This window comes from Pipistrellus hanaki (genome assembly GCF_964339955.1).
Source record: "Pipistrellus hanaki genome assembly, chromosome: 9".
In the NCBI taxonomy this organism is placed as follows: Eukaryota; Metazoa; Chordata; class Mammalia; order Chiroptera; family Vespertilionidae; genus Pipistrellus; species Pipistrellus hanaki.
The window spans coordinates 8,455,487-8,483,038 of NC_140511.1; the positions used below are offsets into that span (position 1 = coordinate 8,455,487).

At 54.7% G+C, this 27,552-nt stretch overlaps 1 protein-coding gene across 5 annotated transcripts; it reads left to right on the forward strand.

Annotated features, from left to right (window-relative positions):
- On the forward strand, positions 1–27,466 carry MPZL3 (myelin protein zero like 3). 5 transcript variants are annotated; one of them, XM_084895635.1, is made up of 6 exons: positions 1–122; positions 12,371–12,537; positions 15,932–16,142; positions 18,891–19,056; positions 22,987–23,047; positions 26,738–27,458. In XM_084895635.1, the coding sequence occupies exons 1-6, from the start codon at positions 68–70 to the stop codon at positions 26,762–26,764; spliced, it is 687 nt and encodes a 228-aa protein (XP_084751761.1). In that variant the 5' UTR covers positions 1–67; the 3' UTR covers positions 26,765–27,458. The 5 variants fall into 5 exon arrangements, with proteins under 5 accessions (XP_084751761.1, XP_084751759.1, XP_084751762.1 ...); XM_084895634.1 differs by lacking the exon at positions 1–122 and adding an exon at positions 8,733–8,865 and having other exon boundaries at positions 26,738–27,463; XM_084895633.1 differs by lacking the exon at positions 22,987–23,047 and having other exon boundaries at positions 26,738–27,461.
- The last annotated feature ends 86 nt before the right edge of the window (positions 27,467–27,552 follow it).

A 27,552-nucleotide genomic window follows, 5' to 3' on the forward strand; every position in this document is an offset into this window, starting at 1 on the left:
CGTGACGCCACTTCCGGTGTCACCTGCGCCGTCAGGGAGGTAAACACGGTGCGGACCAGCCGCCAGGATGCAGCCGCCTGGAGCCGCCCCGCTGGCGCTGCTGGGCGTCCTGCTGCTCCGGGGTGAGCGGGGGAGAGGGTCCTGCTGCTCCGGGGTGAGCGGGGGGCAGAGGGGTGAGCGGGGGGGGGGTCCTGCTGCTCCGGGGTGAGCGGGGGGCAGGGGGGTGAGCGGGGGGCAGGGGGGTGAGCGGGGGGGGGGGTCCTGCTGCTCCGGGGTGAGCGGGGGGCAGGGGGGGTGAGCGGGGTGGGGGGATCCTGCTGCTCCGGGGTGAGCGGGGGGCAGGGGGGTGAGCGGGGGGCAGGGGGGTGAGCAGGGGGGGGTCCTGCTGCTCCGGGGTGAGCGGGGGGCAGGGGGGGTGAGCGGGGGGGGGGTCCTGCCGCTCCGGGGTGAGCGGGGGGCAGGGGGGTGAGCGGGGGGCAGGGGGGTGAGCGGGGGGGGTCCTGCTGCTCCGGGGTGAGCGGGGGGCAGGGGGGTTGGGGGTGTCCTGCTGCTCCGGGGTGAGCGGGGGAGAGGGTCCTGCAGCTCCCGGGTGAGCGGGGGGCAGGGGGGTGAGCGGGGGGGGTCCTGCTGCTCCGGGGTGAGCGGGGGGCAGGGGGGTTGGGGGTGTCCTGCTGCTCCGGGGTGAGCGGGGGGCAGGGGGGTGAGCGGGGGGGGGTCCTGCTGCTACGGGGTGAGCGGGGGGCAGGGGGGTTGGGGGTGTCCTGCCGCTCCCGGGTGAGCGGGGGGCAGGGGGGTGAGCGGGGGGCAGGGGGGTGAGCGGGGGGCAGGGGGGTGAGTGGGGGGGGGTCCTGCCGCTCCGGGGTGAGCCGGGGTGGGGGAGGGGGGGTCCTGCTGCTCCGGGGTGAGCGGGGGTGCGGGGTTGGGGGGTGGCTCTTGCTCCTCGGGGTGAGCGCGCGGAGCTGGGGGTGGGCGCGGGGTCCGGGGAGGAAGGAAGCAGGACGTGGGGAGGATGCTCGCCCCCTGCCATCACCCCCGGCTCCGGTCCGCACTTTGGGGGGCCGGGCGGGAGGGGACCGGCTCCGGTCCGCACTTTGGGGGGCCGGGCGGGAGGGTTCCGGAGGCGGAGGGGACCGGCTCCGGTCCGCACTTTGGGGGGCCGGGCGGGAGGGTTCCGGAGGCGGAGGGGACCGGCTCCGGTCCGCACTTTGGGGGGCCGGGCGGGAGGGTTCCGGAGGCGGAGGGGACCGGCTCCGGTCCGCACTTTGGGGGGCCGGGCGGGAGGGTTCCGGAGGCGGAGGGGACCGGCTCCGGTCCGCACTTTGGGGGGCCGGGCGGGAGGGTTCCGGAGGCGGAGGGGACCGGCTCCGGTCCGCACTTTGGGGGGCCGGGCGGGAGGGTTCCGGAGGCGGAGGGGACCGGCTCCGGTCCGCACTTTGGGGGGCCGGGCGGGAGGGGACCGGCTCCGGTCCGCACTTTGGGGGGCCGGGCGGGAGGGTTCCGGAGGCGGAGGGGACCGGCTCCGGTCCGCACTTTGGGGGGCCGGGCGGGAGGGTTCCGGAGGCGGAGGGGACCGGCTCCGGTCCGCACTTTGGGGGGCCGGGCGGGAGGGTTCCGGAGGCGGAGGGGACCGGCTCCGGTCCGCACTTTGGGGGGCCGGGCGGGAGGGTTCCGGAGGCGGAGGGGACCGGCTCCGGTCCGCACTTTGGGGGGCCGGGCGGGAGGGTTCCGGAGGCGGAGGGGACCGGCTCCGGTCCGCACTTTGGGGGGCCGGGCGGGAGGGTTCCGGAGGCGGAGGGGACCGGCTCCGGTCCGCACTTTGGGGGGCCGGGCGGGAGGGTTCCGGAGGCGGAGGGGACCGGCTCCGGTCCGCACTTTGGGGGGCCGGGCGGGAGGGTTCCGGAGGCGGAGGGGACCGGCTCCGGTCCGCACTTTGGGGGGCCGGGCGGGAGGGTTCCGGAGGCGGAGGGGACCGGCTCCGGTCCGCACTTTGGGGGGCCGGGCGGGAGGGTTCCGGAGGCGGAGGGGACCGGCTCCGGTTCGGCCCCGCTGTCTGTGCGGGGCCGGGCTGGTGAGGGTCAGGCAGGGGCAGCCTGGCGTCCAGGACTTGATCCCAGGAAGTGGGGGGAGAAGAACATGCCTGGGTGACTTATTTTGGGGGGAGTGAGTATCAGAGCCTAGGACACAAAACATTAGTTACAGGAAAGATGCGCTGATTTGGTTCTGTAACAGAGGCGCCTTTTGTTGAGGAAGAAGCTTTAGCAGTTTAACAGCAATTATTTTAAATAAAAGAAAGGGCACATTGATTCTGTTAGAAGCTTAGCGTGTAGCATTAACTGATATCAGAGTACAGAATCCACACTGTGACATATTCTTAAGATTTGGGTAAGTTTTGCTTTCATGCAGTTCCCAAATTGCAGAAATTTCAATCCAGCGTAATCACCTGGTTTTAAGTTTCAGTAGTTTGTTGGATTTTTGAAAACATGTGTGTGTGTATGTTTCGGGGAAATCCTGTTAGGAGAGCTGGCAGGACTGTTGGCATGGTGACATGGCCGGTGGGGAGTGGGGCCTCCTGCGGGGACCTTAGCAGGAGACAGGCGAGCTGCGTCCCGCGGGAAGGCGGGGAGTTGTCCTTCGTCTGTGAGTAATATCCTGCCCGCACGCACGCCCGTCCCTCCCGCTGCCGCTGCCATTACAAGTGACCAGTTTTTCAGCTAAATTATTTTGCAACAGGATACTCCGCTTGACTTGTCACTCCTTGTATCCAACCCCTCCCCACAGAAGCGTTCAGATGTTGTCACACGGAGATAAAAAAAAAAGTAGAAATGATGGGTGGTTTCTTAAACTTGCTGTCATTTCACATCTAGCTGCATCAAACCTGGCAGCCACATAATTCACACATTAGAAGTGGATTTTATGATCGGTGTACTTTAGGAATTGATTTATCTTTTGCTTTTAAATATAAGTTGTTTTTAAAAAATAAATATTTCTATTGACTTCAGAGAGGAAGGGAGAGGGAGAGAGAGAAACACCAATGATGAGCGAGAATCACTGACTGGCTGCCACCTGCATGTCCCACATTGGGGATCGAACCCACAACCCGGACATGTGCCCTGACCGGGAATCGAACCGCAACCTCCTGTTTCATAAGTCGATGCTCAACCACTGAGCCATGCCAGCTGGGTTATAAATAAGTTCTTTTTGAGATACAATTCACATGCCATATAATTTATCCATTTAAGTGTACAAATTGGTGGCTTTTAGTATATCCACAGAATTCTACAATCATTTCACCATCAATTTGGCATCATTTTCATCACTCCGAAGAGAAACCCCATATCCGTGAACAGCCACCCCCCATCCCTCCCTTCCCCTCGCTCCTGGCACACGTCAGTCGCTTTCTATTGCGGTGGGTTTCCCTTCTGGACACTTCAGAGCCTCAAAATCCTATAATCTGTGGATTTGTGAGTGTGTGCGTGTGTGACTGGCTTCTTTCAATGAGCGTGTTTTCAAGGTTCAGCCTTTAAAAACAATCCTTTGAATCTGCTGGGGATACCTTTGTTCCGCACATGTTTGTCTTTACTCTTCGGAGATAGGACCCGTTACTTATTAGCGTGTTTGAATTCTCCCTGAGTTATACCGCGGTCCCGCTGTATCAGTTGTCTGAGTGCTATAAACCGATAGGCATGAAAACTGGGTGTACAAAATTGGGAGTTTGGTCATTTAAAAAATTTCTTCCATGTCTAAAATTACTTATGTTTAATTGTGATTTCCCTGCTTTCTTCCCAGATTAATTTTTTTTTAATTTACTGATTTTAGAGAGAGAGGGAGGGGAGAGAGAGAAAGAGGGTAGGAAAGATATATATATATATATATATATATATATATATATATATAGAGAGAGAGAGAGAGAGAGAGAGAGAGAGAGAGAGACACCAGTTTGTTGTTCCACATATTTATGCGTTCATTGGTTGATTTCTGTATGTTCCCTGACTGGGGATTGAACCTGTAACCTCAGTGTATGGGGACAACGCTCAACCAACTGAGGTACCTAGTCAGGACAAAATTAAATCTTAAAAAGGCAGGGAAGTTACTTAGAGAAAGGGAGTGAGGAGAATTCCAGACATACAGAGGAACATAAACAGCACATGGAAGCATTAAATAACTCTCCAAGCAGATTTTCTAAACAAACCTTTCCTGGGTTAGCGCAAAGCACGCAGGCCGGCCGGACGTCCCTGACCAGCAGGGCGTGCGCTGGGTCAGCCCCCACGGGTGTCGGAGGGGGGACGCACACTCCCTCCGAACGCCTCCGAGACTTCGCCTCTGTAGCTGGGAATTAGCCATGGTGGGAATGTGTTCTCACAGAAATTGTCAAACCCTATGTATTTGATTTTTTTTAACTATTTTTTTTTTTATGGATTTCAAAAAGGAAGGGAGAGGAAGAGAGATAGAAACATCAGTGATGAGAAAGTATCATTGATCAGCTGTCTCCTGCATGCCCCTCACTGGGGATCCAGCCTGCAACCCAGGTATGTGTCTGGCTGGGAATCGAACCTGGTTCATAGGTCAACCAACACTCAATCACTGAGCCATACCGGCCGGGCTTGAATTTTTTCCTTCTAGCTGTTTCCCAGCACACCTCTGGATGTAGTGATTGTTTTAATGATCTGGGTCCTGCCCCCACCGCCCAGGCTGCTGGGTACACCTCATTTGCTCCTCCCGCCCCTGGTCCATGCACTCTCCGCTCTGCTCTCTCCTCCCGGAAGGCTGACCTTTAGCACCAGGCAGGCTCTCTCCCGCTGGCCTCCAGCAGGTCTGGTCGCTGGTGGCACGGGCAGGAGGTGAAGGACATCTGCCTGCTCCCTCCTCGCCGTGGTGCCCTGGCCCGTGTGCCGAGGCCCTCCGTGGCGACAGCCCCTGGTGGGTGGCCTGGAGCCATCTCCACCAGACTCTGTGACGCCCTGCTCCCCCTTTCCTCCTCAGGCTCGGGGGCCACGGGCTTGTGCTCTGCCAGCTTCCTTGACCCTCTGGAAAGGGGCCCATGCGCGTTTCAGACTCTCAGCTGATGATGGCTCTGTGCTGCCGGCCTGTCTGATCCGGGCGTTCCCCCGGGCTACGTGGGGAGGGCGGGCATCCGAAGCACATCCGTGTATGTTAGGAGGGGGTCAGGGGGGTGGATCCACCTCGCAACACAGCTCATCCCACTCCACCTGAGACCCTGCGGTGGTGTGTTCAGGGCTGTCCCCAGGCACGCGGGCGCTCGGAGGTCAGTGTGACCAGCGATTCAGGCTGGGTATCCTTAGCCGGTTGGCAGTGGTTGCACCTATAGAAGTGGGTAGGGTTGTCCCGGAACAGTGCTGTGTGAAGAACGTGGGCCTGGGGGGAACTCTAGGGAACACCGGTATTTAAGGGGCGGGCAGGAAGGGAAGAACCTTAGAGATTTTATAAAAACGTCAGAGCTGCGGGTGGTGTGTGTGTGTGTGTTGTGTGTGAGTGTGTGTGTGTATGAGTGTGTGTGTGTGTGTATGAGTGTGTGTGTGTATGAGTGTGTGTGTGCATGAGTGTGTGTGAGTGTGTGTGAGTGTGTGTGTGCGTGAGTGTGTGTGTGTATGAGTGTCTGTGTGTGTGAGTGTGTGAGTGTGTGAGTGTGTGTGTGTGCATGAGTGTGTATGTGAGTGTGTGTGTGTGAGTGTGTGTGTGTGTGTGTGTATGAGTGTGTGTGTGTATGAGTGTGTGTGTGTGTGTATGAGTGTGTGTGTGTGTGTGTGTGTGTGTATGAGTGATACAATCAGGGAGGAGAGGTGGTTGGAGGGAGATTCTGGGTTGTAACTCTAACCCATATTCTTTGCTCTAAATCAGGGTGGCAGCTTCAGTAAAGGACGGGAGAATCAATAGCTTGTGGTCTGCTGCAGCTACCCGCTCATCTCTGCCCCGGAGGCAGGACAGCGATGGGCAGTGTGGTGTGTTTCTGTGGATATCATGGGCTGACGTGGCCGGTGAGCCACAGTTTGCCGACCCTGCCCTCAGCCAGCTACCTGCTGGGCATTATCCCTTAGATACATCCAAGGCGCTGTGAACTCCTCCAAAATAAAACTCGTTCCTTCCAAGCGTGGCACCGTGCTCGTCTTCCCTGAGAGTTCAGTGAATGGCAGTCCCAGGTCGGTAACCCGAGTGTCCTGACGCCTCTCTCCTGCATCCACATCGGATCTGTCACCAGTTTGGCTGATTTTACCTCGAAAGTGCCGTCTGCCCTGCCCCCTCTTGCCCACGGCCACCAGCGTTGTTCCGGCTGCCGGTGCCTCACTGGCTGCTGCAGTGGCCTCCTGTCTCCTTCTCTTTCCCCGTGGCTCGTCCTCATGCCTTCCTGGAGCCGTCTTACCGCACAGGCCTTGTCCTGTCTCCATCGCTCAGCCCACAGCCAGCCATTGCCCGTGGCTTCCCATTGCTCTAAGATAAGGACTCCATTTCTCAGGTCCTACAGGATCTGCTTCCTGCTTCCTCACCTCTCCCCTCACCTCTCCCCTCCCGCCCTTCCTCTCTCTCTCTCTCCCTCCCCCGCTCTCTCCCTCCCCCGCTGTGTGTTAAGCCACACTGCCTGCATTTCAGTTCCCTGCCTTGGCACAGGACCTTTGCATCCGCTGTGCCTTCTGCCCGGACACTCTCCCTCTCTTGCTTCATCGCCCTCAGGACTCACCTCAAAGCAGGCTTTTCCGGGGTGCCTGTGGTTCCGGGGTGCCTTTGGTTCCGGGGTGCCTTTGGTTCCGGGGTGCCTGCGGTTCCGGGGTGCCTGCATGGCCACTCCCTGCCCGGTCACACGGGGGTTTCCAGGCCACGCTCTGGTCTTTTCTTCATGGTACTCACCGAGTTTGTCATTGTGATTTGATTAATGTGTTGAACTTCTGGATATTAAGTTCCAAAACTTAATATACAGAAGTTCATTAAGGAATGAATACGAGTTTTATTTTGGAGGAGTTCTAGGTGCCTTGGATGTATGTAAGGGATAATGTCAAACTTATTTTGCTCACACTTAATTTGTTGCTGAGAAAGTGGCACAAGCAGATGCTCAATAAATCTATGTTAAAGGCTGAGCGAATGAGTGAGAGCACCTGTCCTGGGAGCCGGGAGCAGAGAGGCCGGGAGCCGGAGCGGGACATCGGAGCGGAAGTGCCTGGCGGAGTTTTCAGTTCCCTGTGGTGGGTCCGGCGGTGGCGGGTCCGGCGGGCTGGCCTTTGCCAGAAGCGGAGGGAGTACGGCCTGGCTGCCCAGCCCAGGAGGGGACGGGAGGGGGAGGGAGGTGGCGGGCGGAGAGCCTGGCGGAGGAAGGGGAGAGCAGTAGTTGATAAACGAATAGCGTTACAGGTGCAAGGGGATATTGTTATTGTTTTTGTTGTTATTTATTGGTTCGCTTGTTGTTCAAGGTGAGAGTCTCTGCTTAGAGGCAGAGGGGGAGAGCCTCCGCCGGGGGGAGGCTGCGGCCTGGAGGGTCTTTGTGCCGGAGCAGGCGTGGAGCTCACCTTGCGGAGGAGAAGGGGAGGGGAAGCGGGATGGATGCCCATGTGGGAGGTGGCGGCTGGGCCGTGTGCATGGGCGCAGTTTCCTGAGGAAGAGGAGACATTGTCTTCTGAGAGGGAGGGATTTGTGGGTGCACAGAGGATGAGACAGGGGCTCCCAGAGGGTGAGGAGCTGGCACAAGGCCGTTCAAGGGCCGTCCTTCATCCCGGGCTCCGCGGGGGCGGATTCAGGAGTTTCCGCGGTGACTGGGGGGGTGAGTTTCTCCCTCCGCACACCAGCCACGGGCTGAGAACGCTGGAAACCCTGTGACACGGCCTTTCCCCCAGAGGGACTGTCCTTGGAAACGGTCTGACCAGCTGCATGTGCACCCGAGGAGCGCTGTGTACCCCGTGCACCGAGAACACTCAGAAATGCGGGGAGCTGCGTCCATCAGGGGCTGCTGCTGGCCGGGGTTTTGGGCTGTGACCTTGGGGGGCCGCCCAGGCAGCACCCGTGGGGTGGGGAGATCCTTCCGGACACAGACAAGGCCCGAGGAATAGCACGTTAGGAAATGGCAGGACATTCGGGGCCCGGGAAGGAGGGATGGGGGCGGAGGTTTGGGTCAGATTGTCACTATTTGGATTTATTCTGTGCCCCGATAGAGAATTCCCGAAGGGTTTTGAATGTTGGTGACATTCATTGTAATGATAGTAACTTCCAGGGAGGCTCCTGTTCCAGGTGCTGTGTCAGCGTTTGTGGTTACCTCACTTAATCTGCCACCCTCCCCGGTCCGGGAAGTAGGTCTCCCATTATCCCCACCTGCCGCTGAGGAAGCGGGTGGAGCAGAGCAGGTGACTGGTCAGGCCCGCAGCCAGAGGGTGGCTGGGCTGGGAACGCAGCCCAGACCTGCTTGACTCGGAACGCGCCCGTTAAAACGCTGCGTTCTGGTTAGAAGATAGGCCTGGGGTCTGGGAGGGCGCGGCGTACCATCCGCTCCCACCTTCCTCTCCTCAGCTGCAGCTGGGGTGGTGAAGGGGGCTCGGGAGGGAGGGCCCAGGAGAGAGCTGGGCGGCGGGACAGGGGCTTGCAGGCAGCACCGCACCCAGAGGCCTCGGCAAGGGCAGCCTGGCCCGGATGCTGCAGACACCCGGAGCCGGCGGCACCGTCATCAGCTCCGTCATCGTGGGGCGGGTCAGAGTCTTAGCAGCGCAGTGAGCAGCCTGTGCCCTCCTTCCGGGGGAATGTGCCCGGGCGGGATGGTCTGGAGGAGCAGGAAGAAGGGCAGGCCCTGGCTGGCCGGGCCCGCCCGCCTCGCCTCGCCTCGGCCTGCCTGGGTGCTGGCAGGACAGAAGCGGCCGTGTGAGGAGCTCGGACACGGTGAGCACTCGCTCTGGGTGGGTTGGGCCTCCCAGGCTGTACGTGTCTTAACTCAGGAGTTTCTCACCTGCGACAGAGCGGGACTGAAGCAGGAAAGTCACTGCTGAGGGCACAGGGCCACGCGTGACGGCCCGGGTGCGGCCAGCGCTGCCCGGGAGCAGGGCTGCGGGTCGTGCGTGGCTGTGGCCGTCAGCCTCCTGCCTGTGAGCCCAGAGCCGGCCTTCGCCTGGAGAAGGGGGCAGGAAACAGCCCTGGCGGCTCACTGTCCTCAGAACCGCTGCCCCCGGGGGAGACCGAGCTCCACTCACCGTTCTCCGAACACAGAGGGGATCGGTCAGAAGAAAAGGGCCAGCTCTTGCGGAGGGTAGAGCTTCAGAGCTGGATATGTGAGGTGGTCTTGGAAAGAGAATTTATTTTTACTTTAAAAAATATATATTTTTATTGATGTCAGAGAGGAAGGGAGAGGGAGAGGGAGAGAAACATCAATGATGAGAGAGAACAGTCCATCCGCTGCCTCCTGCATGCCCTCTGCTGGGGATCGAGCCCACAACCCAGCAAGTGCCCCGATGGAGAATCGAACTGTGACTCCTGGTTTATCGACGGGGGGAGAGAGAGAGAGAGAGAGAGAGAGAGAGAGAGAGGGAGAGAGACATTAGTTAGTTGCCTCTCCCGCTGGCCCCAACGGGACCTGGGGAACCTGCAACCGAGGTACCTGAGGAATTGAACCCACGACCCTTTGATCGCAGGCTGACAAGGCTAACCATTGGGCATCTGGCCAGGGCTTTTATTTTTACACCAGAGGCCCAATGCATGGAGATTCCTGCAAGAATGGGCCTTCCTTCCCTGGCTGCCGGACCGCCTTCGCTCTGGCTGGAGCCGCCTCTACGCTCCGGCCCGGAGCTGCCTTTTCACCCTCCCACACGGCCCAGAGGCCCGGAGCGGCGGGGGTGGTGCGGAACGCCTGCATGGTCACCATGGTGCCTGCGTATGCTAATGAACCCACCATCTTTGTTGGGTTAATTTGCATACACACTCCCGATGGCTGGTGGATGTCTCGAAGGTATGGTCACTTAGCATGTTACTCTTTTATTAGTGTAGACCCGTGGTCGGCAAACTGTGGCTCATGAGCCACATGCGGCTCCTTGGCCCCTTGTGTGTTGCTCTTCTACAAAATACCACGGCCTGGACGAGTCTATTTTGAAGAAGTGGCGTTGGAAGGAGTTTAAGCTTAAAAAATTTGGCTCTCAAAAGAAATTTTAATCATTGTACTGTCGATATTTGGCTCTGCTGACTAATGAGTTTGCCAACCAGTGGTGTAGGGGCCCAGTGCACGAATTCATGCATCTTGAAAGGAACTGTGGGCCGCAGTGGGCACAGGGGCAGGTCTCGGCCCATCCTCTGCACCCCTGCCCGGCCCCTCCTGCCACGGCCCCCTGTCCCCTGTCTGCTGGCAGCCCCGCTCCCTCTGCCGCTGCTCCCACATGCTGACGGCGCTGGCCCCGCTCACACCTGCTGACAGCGCAGAGCGATTGGGGCCGGTGCCAGCAGCAGGTGCCAGCAGGGCTGGCGCTGTCCATGGGTGTGAGTGGTGGCTGCTGTCCCGATCGCCTCTCAGGAGCAGGGGGAGGTGGAGAAGAACTCGGGGGCAATCGGGCCAGCAGCTGCTGCTCACACTCACTGATGGCACCACGTGATCAGGACCAGCGCCGGGAGCCAGCAGTGGGTGTGAGCGGCGGCTCCAGCTCTGGCAGCGGGTGTGAGCAGGGCAGGCAGCGGGTGGGAGCGGGGCAGGCAGCGGGTGTGAGCAGGGCAGGCAGCGGGTATGAGCGGGGCAGGCAGCGGGTGTGAGCGGGGCAGGCAGCGGGTGTGAGCAGGGCAGGCAGCGGGTGTGAGCGGGGCAGGCAGCGGGTGTGAGCAGGGCAGGCAGCGGGTGGGAGCGGGGCAGGCAGCGGGTGTGAGCGGGGCAGGCAGCGGGTGGGAGCGGGGCAGGCAGCAGGTGGGAGCGGGGCAGGCAGCGGGTGGGAGCGGGGCAGGCAGCGGGTGGGCAGGCAGTGGGTGTGAGTGGGGCTGGCACCGGTAGCAGGTGTGAGGGGGGGTTGGGGGGGCAGGCAGCGGGTGGGAGCGGGGCAGGCAGCGGGTGGGAGCGGGGCAGGCAGCGGGTGTGAGCGGGGCAGGCAGCGGGTGTGAGTGGGGCTGGCACCGGTAGCAGGTGTGAGGGGGGTTGAGGGGGGCAGGCAGCGGGTGGGAGCGGGGCAGGCAGCGGGTGTGAGTGGGGCAGGCAGCAGGTGCGAGCAGCAGGTGGGACTGTGGCTCATGGGAACAGAGAATTTTCAGTAACCACCAGAGGCTCACCCCAATGACACTGACTGGCACCCCGCCTTGGTCTGGCGCCCCAACTCACCTGCTCCACCATCTTGCTGCAGCTGACACCCGCCATGCTCTGTGCTCTGCTGCCTGCTGCCAATGCCCTCCATGTTCTGCATGTGCCCCCTGGTGGTCAGTGCACGCCATAGTGACCAGTTGTTCGGTTGTTCTGCTGTTTGGTCTATCTGCACATTAGGGTTTTAGATTTTAGAGTGATTAGGTTGTGCTCGCTTCGGCAGCACATATACTTAGAGTGATTAGGTTCTTTTGTTTTCCTCCCCCTGGTTTACTTAAAAAAAATGTTTTTCTTTAATATTTTGTATTGATTTCAGAGAGGAAGAGACAGGGAGAGAGAGATAGAAACATAATGATGAGAGAGAATTATTGATTGGCTGCCTCCTGCAGGCCCTCCCACTGGGGATCCAGGGCACAACTCACCTATGTGCCCTTGACCAGAATCGAACCCAGGACCCTTCAGCCTGCAGGCTGACGCTCTATCCACTAAGCCAAACCGGCTAGGGCGCCCTGGTTTACTTCTAATGGATGTGTGAGTCATTAACCCACTTGAGGACCGGAAAAAAACAAAACAAAGCTAGACAGAACCTTAGGGCAGCTTTTTATGATTTTTTGAAATGTAAACACACAGACACACACACACACACACACACACACACACACACACACACACACACACCTGTTCTTTTCCATCCACATCGTGCCAGTGGCTGAGGCAGAGGTAGCTGCAGGTGGCAGCCAGGCTTCCGTGGGGCAGTCCCTCAGGCCACGGTGGTGACACATTCCTGGAGGAGCGTGAGGCGTGGGTGGGGGCGTGGGTGGTGCCGCCGCTCAGCCTGCCGTGGCTGACCCACTTGTTCGCACCAGCCCAGCCACACGTCTGTGTCGGGGAAAACCAGCTTTTACACCTTACCCAGCATTCCTCCTACGATTTCAAATGTGAGATGACAAAATACTGCCCATGATGGATGCAGGTGTCCACGCCTGGTCCCCGGCGGGTACGGGAGGTGTTCGTTGCAATGGTTATAGGAGGGCCTGAAAAGTGATAGAGAGCACGTTTATGCTGTTCGGCCATCTGTGTATTCCAAACGAACCCATCTCCAGTGTCTGGGCTTGCTTTGGCCAGGTGTTCACACGGTCCTCACCTTGGAGATTAAAGTGGATGCGCATGTCCGGGGTTACGTTGGAGAGAAGGTCAAGTTGAAATGCATTTTCAAGTCGACGTCGTCTGTCACTGACAAGCTCACCATAGACTGGACCTACCGGCCCCCCAGCAGCAGCCGCACCGAGTCAGTAAGTGTGCGGGGAACAGCGGTCCTCGCGTGTCCTGTGCTCCGCAGGGGGGACCTGTCATTCCTGTCCAGTGCCCTCCGCGTCCCTCTCGGACTGGAGGATGTGTCCCCGCCTGACCTTCCCGGAGTCACGCGAGGCCGTTCGCTCTTCCTGCGAGAGCCCTGCAAACAGGCGATGGAAAAAGCTTGTCGGGTGGAGAGGAAATGTACGCGGTGGTCCCGCCAGGACTGGCGGGTGGAAGGTGCTCTGGGCCGGCCGCAGGCACCCTGCTCTGCCAGCTGCTCACCTCCGCCGCCCAGGCGGCCAGTGGGCGTGTTGCTCTGAGCCGTGCTCTGTGGACTCAGCAGGCCGCGCCCATCTGTAAACCTCAGCACTGATTTCCGCGGTTCCTTTGATGACTGACAGGTGCTGTCGATGACAGATGGTCTGTCCATAGTAGAAGCAATATCTTTGTGTCACACATATAAACTGCATTTATGGTTCAGGTCCCATGTGGATGTCTATTTGAAGGTGGCAGTGCTTAAAAAGCCCCTTCTCTTGCCCTGGCTGGTTTGGCTCAGTGGATAGAGCATTGGCCCTTGAACTGAAGGGTCCCAGGTTCGATTCCTGTCAAAGGCACATACCTCGGTTAAAGACTCCTCCTGGCCTGAGCCCTGGTTGGGGCATGTGCAGGAAGCAACCAATCGATGTGTCTCTCTTTCACAATGATGTTTTCCTCTCTAAAAGATCAAAGGAAAAATCCTCCGGTGAGGATTAACAACAAACAAACAAACAAACCCCTTTCTTGTATGTTTCCAGCAGCATCCTCAGCTCGGGATAGCGGCTGTCACGAGCGTGGATGTCACAGCTGTGTACAAGACCGAATTTCTGGAAGTCCTGAACTTGGAATCGAGGCCGCTTCCATCTCCAAGTGCACAGCAGGCCTTGCTTGGACATAAGGAGTTTCAGACCCTTTCTTTTATGATCATCAGCAGCAAGCATTCTTTTTTTTAAATCCTCACCCAAGGGCATTTTTCTAGAAAGTGTAAGAGAGGGAGGGACAGAGAAAGTTTTCATTGGGAAAACTTTCCGTTTGATTTTAACGTGCAGCTTTGCATTGTGTGTTAGGAGTCCTTGTTGAATGCCAGGAGCTCGGGGTGAAGGAAACCAGGCGGTGTTCGTGGTCCTGCAGACTTACAGGAGCTCACTGTGTTTGAGTGGTTGGAAACTGTGGCTGGCCTTGTTTCGCTCTGCCCCCGTGGCCAAAAGTAGGACAGGAGAAGCCAGGGGGCTTCCTTGGGTTAGAAACCCCAGATGCTAACAGCACGCGGTTCTCGGTGGCGCTTCCTGTGAGAGGGTCAGGAAGCCGTTCGCCCGCGCGGAGTCCTGGCCTTTAAAGGCACACGAAACGGTGCTGCCAGAATGTGGCCGGTCAGGGTCCTGGCGGACTAACCAGGATTTGCACCTCAGCTGAACTTGGAATTGAGGTCACATCCATCTCCAAGTGCACAGCAGGCCTTGCTTGGTCAGTAAGGAGTTTCAGACCCTTTCTTTTATGTCAATGCTGATCATCACAGCAAGAATTCTTTTTTAAAAATCCTGACCCAAAGATATTTTTCTAGAAAGTGGAAGAGAGGGAAGGTCAGAGAGAAATATTGAAACACATTGATTGGTTGCCTCCTGCATGATTGGTTGCCTCCCTCGTGCGTCCTGACCAGGACCTGGGCTGGGGAGGAGCCTACAACCGAGATTCGTGACCTTGCCAGGGATAGAACCTGGGAGCCTTTGGTCCGCAGGCCAACACTCTGTCCACTGAGCCACACCAGCCAGGGCAGCAGTAGGCGTTCTCTACGTCCCTTTGTGGAACACAGAGCACACATGCTCTTGTTCATTGATGTCTGTATTTCCCACTGACTGAGGCTCCATGAGAGAGGGCCTGTGCTCTGAGGCTCCCATCGTCTCCTTTGGCGCAGCACACAGTAGGCGTGCAGTACGTAGTTGTTGGATGAATGCATGAACAAGTGAACCCATCAGTGATTCAGCGTCCGCTTTGGGAAGTTGCTCTTCGCAGTTGGGCAGTGCTTCTAAAGTGGGGAGGTGCTGAGTAAGCAGAGAAAGGGGACAGCCGGACTCCGCATGAGACCATCGTGTGGTGTCGCAGGACCTGCTGGGCCACCAGCAGGTGCACGTAGGTGCTTCTGCTGGGAAGCGTCCGGTCACCCGAGCAGCGGTGCCGTCATTCAGCACATTTCTTATTTCCCTCTGCCCCCTGGCCAATCGTAGGACTGAGTGCTGGTCATGCATCGACCCCCAAGACAGGGAACCTGAGAGAGGCTTGGCTGCAGTATACCCTCCTGGTGATTTTGAAAATATACGAATACCCCTCTTTTCACTTTCTAGCCATGTGCCTTTGATAACTCACTTAGTTGTGTTTTTTTTTTTCTTAGCCTGTTTCCCTTTCTGTAAATCTGGAAGAATTACTAGCATGCTTGCCCCAAATGTAGTTGTAATGAGGCTCAAATGAACAAATGCATAGGAATCACTTGTAAACCCTACAGGGTTATAGGAATACTAGAGGCCCAGTGCATGAATTTGTGCATGAGTGGGGTCTGGCCTGCCCACCCCCATCGGGCAGATGGGGCCCGGGCTAAGGGGGGTGGTTGCAGGCCGCTGGCTGGCCCCACCTTCTGGCCGAAATCTTGGCTGAGGGGACAATTTGCTTGTTAGGCTTTTATTACCTAGGATTAGATGCTACTTCGGACTGGGGTTTCTCACCTTTGGCACTGCTGCCATTCTGAGCTGGAGGATTTTTTGTGGTGGGGGATGTGCTATGCATCATAGGATTTTATTTTATTTTTGTTTCTAAGTATATTTTTTATTGATTTCAGAGAGGAAGGGAGAAGAAGAAAGAGATAGGAACATCAATAATGAGAGAGAATCATTGATCGGCTGCCTCCAGCACACCCCGCACTGGGGATTGAGCCTGCAATCCGGGTGTGTGTCCTGACTGGAATCGAACAGTGATCTGGTTCATAGGTCGATGCTCAAGCCCTGAGCCAGGCGGCGGCGCCATTGCAGGATTTTAGTAAGATCCTGGCCTCCATCCACTGGGTGCCCGCAGCACGCCCCGTGGTGACAAGCAGAACTGTCTCCAGACGTTGCCCGGTGTCCTCTGGGCACGATCCCCTCCGAGAGCCCCTGCCTCAGGCTGGAGGGAGCACAGAAGAGGCTGCAGAGGCAGGCCTGCCTCTGTGCTCCTTGGCCGCCTTGGACCTGCAGGAGGGAAGCAAACCAAGTATAAACAGTGCTCCCCGGGGAGGACCCCTGACACAGGGCATTTTGCTTTAGACTACTAAGCTTGCCACTGTCCTGCGTTTTCCGAATTAACTGCTTCTCTCCTGTGCTGCTTTCTTAGATTTTCCACTACCAGTCCTTCCAGTACCCCAGCACCGCAGGCACGTTTCGCGATCGGATCTCCTGGGTCGGAGACGTGTACAAAGGGGACGCGTCCATAAGCATAAGCAACCCCACCACCAGGGACAACGGGACCTTCAGCTGCGCCGTGAAGAACCCCCCCGACGTGCACCATAACATTCCCCTGACGGAGCTCACAGTCACAGAGCGGGGTGAGCCTCCAGCCTGAGGGCTCTCAGTCAGAGAGGGTGACCCCCCAGCCCTGAGGGCTCACAGTCAGAGAGGGTGATCCTCCCCCAGCCCTGAGGGCTCACAGTCAGAGAGGGTGACCCCCCAGCCCTGAGGGCTCACAGTCAGAGAGGGTGACCCCCCAGCCCTGAGGGCTCTCAGTCAGAGAGGGTGACCCCCCAGCCCTGAGGACTCACAGTCAGAGAGGGTGATCCTCCTCCAGCCCTGAGGGCTCTCAGTCAGAGAGGGTGATCCTCCTCCAGCCCTGAGGGCTCTCAGTCAGAGAGGGTGATCCTCCTCCAGCCCTGAGGGCTCACAGTCAGAGAGGGTGATCCTCCTCCAGCCCTGAGGGCTCACAGTCAGAGAGGGTGACTCCCCAGCCCTGAGGGCTCTCAGTCAGAGAGGGTGACCCCCCAGCCCTGAGGGCTCTCAGTCAGAGAGGGTGATCCTCCTCCAGCCCTGAGGGCTCTCAGTCAGTGAGGGTGATCCTCCTCCAGCCCTGAGGGCTCACAGTCAGAGAGGGTGACCCCCCAGCCCTGAGGGCTCTCAGTCAGAGAGGGTGACCCCCCAGCCCTGAGGGCTCACAGTCAGAGAGGGTGATCCTCCTCCAGCCCTGAGGGCTCTCAGTCAGAGAGGGTGACCCCCCAGCCCTGAGGGCTCACAGTCAGAGAGGGTGACCCCCCAGCCCTGAGGGCTCACAGTCAGAGAGGGTGATCCTCCTCCAGCCCTGAGGGCTCACAGTCAGAGAGGGTGACCCCCCAGCCCTGAGGGCTCTCAGTCAGAGAGGGTGACCCTCCCCCAGCCCTGAGGGCTCTCAGTCAGAGAGGGTGATCCTCCTCCAGCCCTGAGGGCTCTCAGTCAGAGAGGGTGACCCCCCAGCCCTGAGGGCTCACAGTCAGAGAGGGTGACCCCCCCAGCCCTGAGGGCTCTCAGTCAGAGAGGGTGATCCTCCCCCAGTCCTGAGGGCTCTCAGTCAGAGAGGGTGACCCTCCCCCAGCCCTGAGGGCTCTCAGTCAGAGAGGGTGATCCCCCAGCCCTGAGGGCTCACAGTCCAAGAGGGGTGATTCTCCAGCCCCTGAGGTCATGGGACTCTCGCTCTTGGGAGAGACCTGTGACAGCAAAGCTGCCTGTTTGCAAGCCAATTGAATTGTCGATTAGGATGCAATTTTAAATCTTTTTTCTGCAAACTGACATTTTTCTTTTTTTTTCCTTTATTCATTAATCCTCACCCAAGGTTTTTTCCCCATTGATTTTAGAGAGTGGAAGGGAAGGAGGGAGAGAGACACAGAGAAGGAAACATTGATGTGAGAGAGACACATGGATTGGTTGAATCCAGCTTGCAGCTGAGGCTTGTGCCCTTGACTGGAATTGAACCCGGGATCCTTGAGTCCGAGGGCCGATGCTGTATCCACTGAGCCAAACTGGCAGGACCAAGCTGAAGTTTTTCTTCAAACGTTGTCATAGTTTCTCCTTTATTGTGTTTAGACTCAGGTGACCAGGGGTCTGTGGACAAGGCGGGACAAATCCTCAGAGAAACGGAGGTTGTTGTCTCTGTGACGGAAGCCATCTGGTGTCCCTCATGGCCCTCACCCTCAGTGGGAGACAGTGTGCTTGCTGGGTCATGAGGGTCCCTCCCCCAGGGAAGGAGGGTCCCCCCGTTTGGTGATGGAGGGTCCCTCTGCTCTGTGATGGAGGACCTCCCCCGCCCCATGTGGAGGCAGCATGTGCTGTGGTGTGAAGACCAGCAGTGGCCTTCGGTGGCCGCAGAGCAGGTGAGGGACTCGCCTTTCCATCCTCCTTCCTGCTGGGCCTGGTGAGGGGCCGTCCCAGCTCTTGGTTGGATCAGACCCAAAGACTTGGAGAGACAGGACCGCATTGTTTTTTTTAAAGACCATCACCCATAAATTTCCAAGACAGGTGAGCACATCCCTCTGGCGGAGGAGAAACGGGTACGGTGTTTCCAGAAGACAGTCAGCAGTGTAACGGGTCTTGAAGGTGTGCACTCTTTCACCCAGAATTCCAGTTTAAAAAGTTATCTTAAATAGAGCGCAGCATGAAGGTTTCTGGACAAGGACGATCATGATGTAATTCATAGCTTCGGGGAATTGGGGTGACCTGAATGCTCAGCACCCGAGGACTGAGTCCTTAAACTACGCGGAGTGACAGACTGCTACGCAGTCATTGAAAAGGTCTCGCCCGCCTGTGTGGCTCAGCAGGTGAACGTCGACCTAGAAACCAAGAGGTCTGGTGACCGATTCCTGGTCAGGGCACATGCTGGGTTGCGGGCACAGTCCCCAGTGCAGGAGCAGCCCATCGATGTTTCTCTCTCTCTCCCTTCCTCTATCTCTAAAGATCAATAAAAATATTTTTAAACAGGGTCGAATCTGGAAGGAACCTTTAATGACATGGAAAGTACTTATGTAGTGAGTAAATAGGGGTTAGGCGTGATATGTAAAACATGACTCACACTTTTAAAAACACGCACCGCCCTCCCTGTCGCAGACCCCAGTCACGTGCTTAGAAAGAAGATGGAGCGGGCAGGTGACAAAGTGTTACTCTAGGTAGTAGGATTCGGGTCAGTTTTTATCCTTTCTGCGTGTTTAGTTCTTACCTTTGTGTATGTTGAATCTATTCCTTTTGTAACGAGACGAGATGAGCGTGCAAAAGTGAGACCCATCTCCTGTCACAGAAACATCTCTGCAGGGGCCTCTCTCCCCCCCCCCCCCCCCCAGGCTTCGGCACCATGCTGTCCTCCGTGTCCCTGCTTTCCATCCTGGTCTTCATCCCCTCGGCAGTGGTGGTGGTGCTGCTGCTGGTGAGGATGGCGAGGAAGTCTGCGGGGCTGAGGAAGAGGGGCAGGTCTGGCTACAAGAAGTCCTCCATCGAGGTTTCCGATGAGTAAGTACAGCCGGGGCCCCAAGCCCTGAATCCTAACCCCCTCAGACCCCTGCCCTGTGGGTGGTGCCCGCCCTGCCCTGTGGGTGGTGCCCGCCCTGCCCTGTGGGTGGTACCTCCCCCTGCATCCGTGCTTTTCTTACTTCCAGGCTGAGCTTAGTTCTGCTGGTGAAATTTCCTTTTTTTCTTTTTAAATATATTTTTAATTGTTGGTAGTATTATGGATAGCTCCCATTTCTCCCCTTCCCTCTCCTCCCTCCCCACCCCCGGGTCTTCACCACTCTATGGCCCATGTCCATGGGCTACAGGCCGTGCATTACGTATGTAAGTTCTTTGTTTATCTCTCTCTCCCCGCCCACACGGAGGTACGGCAGCCTGTCCTGCCCCGGCTTCGGTCTCATTTGGTTGGTCAGTGCCTTTGTTCATTAGGTTCCCAAGTAAGTGAGACCACGTGATGTTTGTCTTCCTGGTTTGGTTTATGAAATCTCCTCTTCTTCTTTTTTTTATTGTTTACAGTATTACACATAGTAGTACATATGTCTCTTCCCCCCATTTACCTTCCCCCAGCCTCCCCTATTCCCTGGGACATGCCCTCACCCCTCCAAACCCCAGTGTCTTGCATCCATTGGTTATGCTTATATGCATGCATACAAGTCCTTCAGTAGATCTTTACCCCCTCCCCAACACTCCCCAGCCTTCCCGCTGTAATTTGACAGTCTGTTCCATGTTTCTCTGTCTCTGTATCTATCTTTTTGTTCACTAGGTTATAATGTTCTTTATTATCCATAAATGAGTGAGATCATGTGGTATCTTTCTTTCACTGCCTGGCTTATTTCACTTAGCATAATGCTCTCCAGTTCCATCCATGCTGCTGGAAATGGTAAGGATTCCTTCTTTTTTATAGCAGCGTAGTATTCCATTGTGTAGATGTACCATAGTTTTCTAATCCACTCATCTGCTGATGGGCATTTAGGCTGCTTCCAAATCTTAGCTATGGTGAATTGTGCTGCTATGAACATAGGGGTGCATATATCCTTTCTGATTGGTATTTCTGTTTTCTTGGGATATATTCCTGGAAATGGGATTACTGGATCAAATGGGAGTTCCATTTTTAACTTTTTGAGGAAATACCATACTGTGGCTGCACTAGTCTGCATTCCCACCAGCAGTGCACGAGGGTTCCTTTTTCTCAGCATCCTGCCAGCACTTGTAGTTTGTTGATTTGTTAATGATAGTAATTCTGACAGGTGTGAGGTAGTACCTCATGGTTGTTTTGATTTGCATCTCTTGGATGATAAGTGACTTGGAGCACATTTTCATATGTTTCTGGGCCTTCTGAATGTCCTCTTTTGAGAAGTGTCTACTTAGGTCCTTTGCCCATTTTTTGATTGAGTTGTTTATTTTCCTTTTGTTCTATGAGTTCTCTGTAAATTTTGGAGATTAAACCCTTATTGAAGATAACATTGGCAAATATGTTCTTCCATGCAGTGGGCTTTCTTATTATTTTGTTGATGGTTTCTTTTGCTGTGCAGAAGCTTTTTATTTTGAGGTAGTCCCATTTGTTTATTTTTTCCTTAGTCTCTCTTGCTCTAGGATCTGTGTCTATAAAGATATTGCTACAACATATGTCTGCAATTTTGCTGCTTATGGAGTCTTGTAGGATTTTTATGGTTTCCCATCTTATGTTCAAGTTCTTTAGCCATTTTGAGTTTGTTTTTATGTATGGTGTAAGTTGGTGATCTAATTTCATTTTTTTTTTTTTTTGCATGTATCTGACTAGATTTCCCAGCACCATTTATTAAATAGGTTGTTTTGACTCCATTGTATGCTATTGCCTCTTTTGTCAAATATTAATTAAGTATAATGGCTTGGATCCATTTCTGGGTCCTCTATTCTGTTCCATTCGTCTATATGTCTGTTCTTGTGCCAGTACCAGGCATTTTTGAGAACAACCTCTGTGCCAGTGGGTTGCGACCCACAGGTTGAGAACTGCTAGCAGGATCACCTAAGACCATTGGAAAACACAGATATTTACATTACAGTTCATTAACAGTAGCAAAATTAAAGTTATGAAGTAGCAATGAAAATAATTTTATGGTTGGGGGTCACCACAACATAAGGAACTGTATTAAAGGGTTGTGGCATCAGAAAGGTTGAGAACCACTGCCTTAGGCTCTCCTCCTGTTTTTTAAGTCTTTTTACTAGATCTGCTTTGCTTGGGTATTTTTTTCTACCTTGTCTTCTAGTTTACTGATGTGGTCCTCTGCTTCTTCAAGTCTACTGTTGATGCTTTCTATTGAGTTCTTTATAGCAGTGATGCCATTTTTCATTTCTTCTTGCTTCTTCTCCATTTCCTCTTGGTTCTTACACATATTGTTGAATTTGTCTTCCATTCTTTTCATCCACCTTATGACAATTTCTCTGAATTATTTCTCTGACATATTGCTTGCCTCCATTTTGTTTACTTTCTTTTCTGATAACACCTCCTTTTCTTTCATATGTGGGCTATTTCTTTGTCTCCCTATGATCTCTCTTCTCTGATTATCTGGTTATGTAGTTCTCTCTCTCTCTCTCTCTCCTTTTCCTCGGTGAAATCTGACTTTTTTGTGAGAGGGTGCAGAGCTCATTCGAGTCTGCATATTCATGCTGCTTGAGGTCCGGTGTTCCTGGGTTCACAGCTGTTCCCTGCCACTCTCTCTGAAATCTCTTGAAGAGGCAGAGCAGTACTGGTCAGGAGGTTGAAAGTAAAACCTAGGGTGTGGATTTGGGGAAAGATGGGGGCTTGATAACAGGTACTAGATTCCTGCTCTGGAAATCAGATGACACAATCCTTTGGTTCTGAACATAAATTCTGAAGTAGAGGCCTCATTCCTTCAAAATCAGTGGAATTTCCACAGCTACTTTGTTTCCTGCCATTCGTCATTCACTCTGCATTCCAGCCACAGGGAGCTTCTTCTCTTCTCTCACAAGCTGTACTCAGACACACTCTGTGTCCCCGCAGCACACTTCTCTCTCCCCTGAGGTCCCCGCTTCTTTCTCTCTTTTGCCAGGAATACTCTTCCTATTCTCTGAGACCCAGTGGAGATGTCCCTTCTCTTGAGTTTCCTGAGTCTCACAGGGAGAAGTGGCCATTCCCTCCTCTGCTGCTGCAGCAGAGACCTTAGCCTCATTCACACCTCGATCGCCTTGTATGAGGGCGTGCTTGCTATGGTTCAGCAGGCCTTGTCCCCAGGAGACGGGACACACCCAGGGGTTGTGCTTTATCATGTCTTCATCCCCCGCCAGCACGAGGCCTCAGGGATGCCTGGTGTCAGTGCATTTCTAAAGAAGTGGCTGTGACCAACTCCCATTTATTGAGTACTTACTTGTGCCAGCCACTGTGGTATGTGTTTGATGTGTGTTTATTTTTTTATTTACTCCTAACTACTATGCTTGAAGCATAGATGTAATATCTGCATTTTATTTATTTATTTTTTAAAGCCAATATTTTTTTGAATTACATCTTTTTTTTTTTTTTTTTTTTTTTTTTTTTTTTTTTTTTACTGCTTTCAGAAAGGAAGGGAGAGAGAGAGAGAGAGAGAGAGAGAGAGAGAGAGAGCGCAAAGCATCAATGATGAGAGAGAATCATGGATCAGCTGCCTCCTGCACACCCCACACTGGGGACAGAGCCCACAATGCAGGCATGTGCCCTGACGAGGAATCGAACAATGACCTTCTGGTTCATAAGTCGATGCTCAATCCCTGAGCCACGCTGGCCGGGCTAACATCTGCATTCTATAGATGAGGAAACCGTCCCGGAGCTGAAGTAGCCTGCCCAGTCCCCCTCCGATAGGTGCAGAGCTGGCTCTGACAGCCGCGCTGTCCCTCGGGGCCTGTGTGTGCCTGCTGTGCCGAACAGCCAGTGATGGCTTTGGGGGGTGTCCTGTTTTGCAGCACGGACCACGAGGAGGAGGACTGCATGGCAAGGCTCTGCGTCCGCTGTGCCGAGTGCTTGGTAAGCCACCCCTTCTTCTGTGCCTGTTCCTGGGCCGCTTCTTGGCTCATTTACGGGGGCCCTTTGCCTTCGGTGACGGCAGAGGATCATGCCAGGAGGTCCAGGGCATGGTGGCAACCGAGGTCTGTTAGGGTTCAGGGGGCTCCCTCAGCTCTAACTGTTGTTTTTTGTTTTCTGTCTCCTGGACACAGAGTGGTGGCTTTGGACTGGGGTAGGGACTCCGTGGAGCAGTCTCTGCTGGTTAACAGGGGACCTGCTGGTGGGGAGGGGGTGTCCTCTGCCCTGTGGTCATGCTAGGAGACTTCAACCGGCTGCATCCAGAGCCCTTAATCGAACTTTTCTGCAGACCCTTGGGTTTTTCCTTCAATACATGGCTTTCACTGCATCTTTTTTAAAAATGTATTTTTATTGATTTCAGAGAGGAAGGGAGAGGGAGAGAGAGAGAAACATCAGTGATGAGAGAGAATTATTGATTTGCTGCCTTCAGCATGCCCCACACTGGGGATTGAGCCCACAATCCAGGCATGTTCCCTGACCGGGAATCGAACTGTGATGCTTAGCCACTGAACCATGCCGGCCAGTCATTGCATCTTTAAAATAATGCAAATAAGTCTGAGGAATCATCTGACATCTTGCTGTTTCGATAGCTTGGCAACTTAGGTCTTATTTATCAGCCTGCGAAACATCCTTTTTAAAGAAACATAGATACCACCAAACATTTTCTGATCTCCTTGCTTTAACTGTTGTGGCTCACTGAATCAAAGCAGCTGAATTTGATACATGTTCAATGTCATTTCCTTCAAGAATCAACTAATCTTTCTGGGCTTGAGATACTGAGCAAACAACGCCTGACCCCCTTTGAACCCTGTGGGTATATTTTCCCCCCAAGAAACTTCTGATTTCAACAAAAGAACCATCTTCCTGAATAATGACATTGATGGGGCAGTGCATGTGCACAGCCCTCATCTTGTCAGGGACACCATGTGACGCCTCCATTACATCTGTATGTGACTGTGGACGGTGCAAACGCTGGCTCCTCTCTGCTTCCCACCACATGTCAACCCGGAGCCTCTTCTTCTCCTTCCCAAGGAGACCAAGCTCTGCACTGAGGAGGCTGAAGTCCCTCCTCAGGGACCTCTGAGGCCTCCCAGTAACTGTGTCCCCATCAGAGTGAGAGCAACATTTCCTGGGGTGCCGACAGTCTGACTGGTTGTAGGTTCTTACTTCTCATCACTGAGTGTTTCTTGCCTTGGCCTTCTGCCTGCAAAGTTTCTGTTGAGAAATCAGCTGACAGTCATATGGGCTCCCTTGTAGTAACTAATTGCTTTTCTCTTGCTGCTTTTAAGATTCTCTCTTAGTCTTTAGCCCTTGGCATTTTAATTATCATGTGTGTTGGTGTGGGTTTCTTTGGGTTTGTCTTGTTTGGGCCTCTCAGTGCTTCCTAGACTTGTATGCCGATTTTCTTAACCAGGTTAAGCAACTTTTCTGACATTATTTTTCAAGTAGGTTTTCAGTTTCTTGCTCTCTCTCTCCTCCTTCTGGCACCCCCCAGGATTTTTAAGTTTCCACTTTTGTTGGTCATTGTTGAAATTACCAGCCATCATTACCTAACAGATAAATCGTAAGTAAGAAATACAAAAAATAATAATACTATCATACTTATTAGATAAATAACAATACAAGAATAAACTGTTTTATGTGCTCATGACAGTAAACCTCCTTTGCTCACCCGTGTTTTTCTTCAGAGACACGATGTCATATCTTTTAGAATATTGTAGGGATTGTAATGACTTGGATGTTTGTTTTTAATGACATAGAATCCATTGGAGGTTTTTGACAGACTGTGAACTGATATATGTTTTAAAAGGCCCGTTCTGGCCTCTGGGTTGAGAATAGGTGGTAAGGGACCACAAAGGAGCCAGTGAGCCCGGCTAGGGGACTTTAGCAATAATGCCAGTGAGAGGAGAGGGTGTTGGTTCAGATCAGGGTGGTGGTGGTAGAAGTGGTCAGAGGTGACTGTGCTCTGATTATAGTTTGAAGGTAGAGCCAATGGTATTACTGGTGGGAGATATATATATGAAAGAATGAGGGGAGTCAAGGAGTATTCCAAGGTTATGGACTTGAACAAGTAGTGGAATAGAGTTGCTGTTTTCTAATATGTACAAGTCTGAGAATGCAACAGGCTTTAGGAAGAAGAGCCAGAACTGAGTTTGAATAGATTAAGTTTGAAATGCTTGTTAGACACCCAAGGTGAGATGTGGAGTAGGCAATTGGTTTTCCCAAGGTGTGAAGTTCTGAAGAGAGGTCTAGACTGGTGATATAGACGTAGGTGTCAATAGCAGATAGAGGCTGGGAGAGCTGTTTCCACCCGGAAATGAGTGTAGACAGAGAGGTCCAAGTATAGATAGAGGTCCAAGGCAGATAGAGTGGGGAGAGGAAGAGGCATCCACAAAGGAGGCTGGGAAGGACTGTACAGTGAGGTACGGGAGGACAGGAGAGTGTGGAATCCTGGGTTCCAGTGAAGAGAGTGTTTGAAAAGGGAAAAGAGAACGATGGTGCCAGTTGCTCCCCCGTTGGAGAGTAACACAAGCGCTGATTCTTGGATGACCTGGGGTTGTGGAGGTGAAGGGTGACTTTAGCCAAAGCAGCTACAGGGAAAAGTGGGGTGAAAGCTGGACCAGGGATATTTGCTGGTTACACTGGATGTACAGTGTTTCATGTTTTTGTTGTTTTCCCGTGGAGAAAGGCCCCGGAATAGGGCACTGGGTGAGAAAGGTGTGTTAGAGAGAGTTGCTTTCCTTTTAAGATGGGAGAGATGATAGCACATTTGTATGCGAAAGGAGGGGAAGTGGCAGAGCAGGAGAAATAGGCTGCCCTTGAGAGGTAAGGGCCCTGCAGGACTCCAGGCTCCGGTGGCCAGTGAAGATGCTGGCTTAGATAAGAGCAGGGCCAGTACATCCTTCCGCAGAGCTGGGAAGGGCACGTAGGTGGGCCTAGATGCAGGTGGTCGGTAACCATGGTGATGGGAGCTTGCGGAAGTTCCCATAAAGGGGGGAAGCAAGGTCACCGCTGCAAAGGGCGTTGAGGAGGCGGTTTGGAGGTCTGGGGGAGGGGAGGTCTGGGGCCGTCATCTGGGAGAACAGGACAGTGGACGGACCGCGGGAGCGTGGTCCAGGGAGCGCTCACCGGCCACTTGCAGTTCAAAGCCGAGTACAAGTTGGAACATGGGTGCTTAGCGTACTGAGAGCCAGGCCAGTGTTCAGTGATTTACAGACACCGTCCCATTCGGTTCTCAGAGCTGTTCTCTGTGCTGTCAGTGTTTTTATTTTCCCCATTTTACAGATGAGGAAACGGGCTTAGAGAAAACAAAGAGTGTGACTCAAGGTCACAGCCTGCAAGGGATTGAAACTCAGAGGGAGACTGACTCCTGGCCTAGCGCCAAGCCCAGCCCTGCATGTCCCGCAGCCTCCGGGACCTTGCGATGAGCGCTGAGGTGCTAGGGAGCGTTCACCGAGGAAGAGGGTTTCAGAGCAGAAACTCGCCGGAGACCATGGGAATGCCGCTGTGTGGAGCCAGCGCCTCCTCCTGTTGATGTTGCTCCAAACTGGGTTCCTTTGGGGTGTCCATTGCCTAATTCTGACTCTTATTGTACTTCCCGTACTCACCGCAGCTGCTGTTCCTTCCTCTCAGGACTCGGACTATGAGGACGCGTACTGAGGGAGGTCTGCGCAGCGTAAGAAGAGTCGGAGACTCACCGAGGAGCATTGCCCCGGCACGGAAGCCTCTGGAGGAGTGGAGCCGACCGGACTGCCGGGATGGAGGTTTCCAGAACCCACCAGTAAAGACTTTAGGAACCATTACTGATGGACGAGATTTCTTGTTGTATTTATAAACTGTTCAGGGACTTTCAGAAGAGACTCCGAACGACCCCCTTTCACACCGTGTCCTCTGATTGATGAAGGAACCTCTTCCTGAGGAGAGAGAGAGACTGTATTTCACCTTGCTTTTGAATGTATTCCATGTTCTCTTCCATTGTTTGAGGGAGAACCTGAATGTTAGCCACACTGCTGATGCCAGAGTCTTTTATTCTGAAGGGATGGAGCTCGGTCCCGATGTGCTGGCGGAGGGGGTGTGTTGGGGATCAGTATTCTCCGGAGCATCCGGCTGTGGGCGAGCACACGCGTGCGCTCCGCTCGGCGCCTCGGCGGCAGTGACGGGGGCGGCGTGGTGGCCGCAGCCGTGTCCCTGTGGTCGGACCAGGAGCCAGGCTCTGACCCGGCTCCCGGCGCCCTCAGTTTACAGCGAAGTGAGGGCGGCGAGGCAGAGGGGGCCTGCCTTCTCGCCCCATGCGGGTTGTCAGTTCACTCCCACCGCTGGCTTCCTGCGTGACTTTTAAGATCCGAGGCAAGAAACAGGCTTCAGCAGAGTCCGGCGCTTGTGGAGTGCTTGCACCGTCCCTCACAGTGAAATGCTCTTTCACCGAGCGCTTCGGAGCGTCTGTGCTT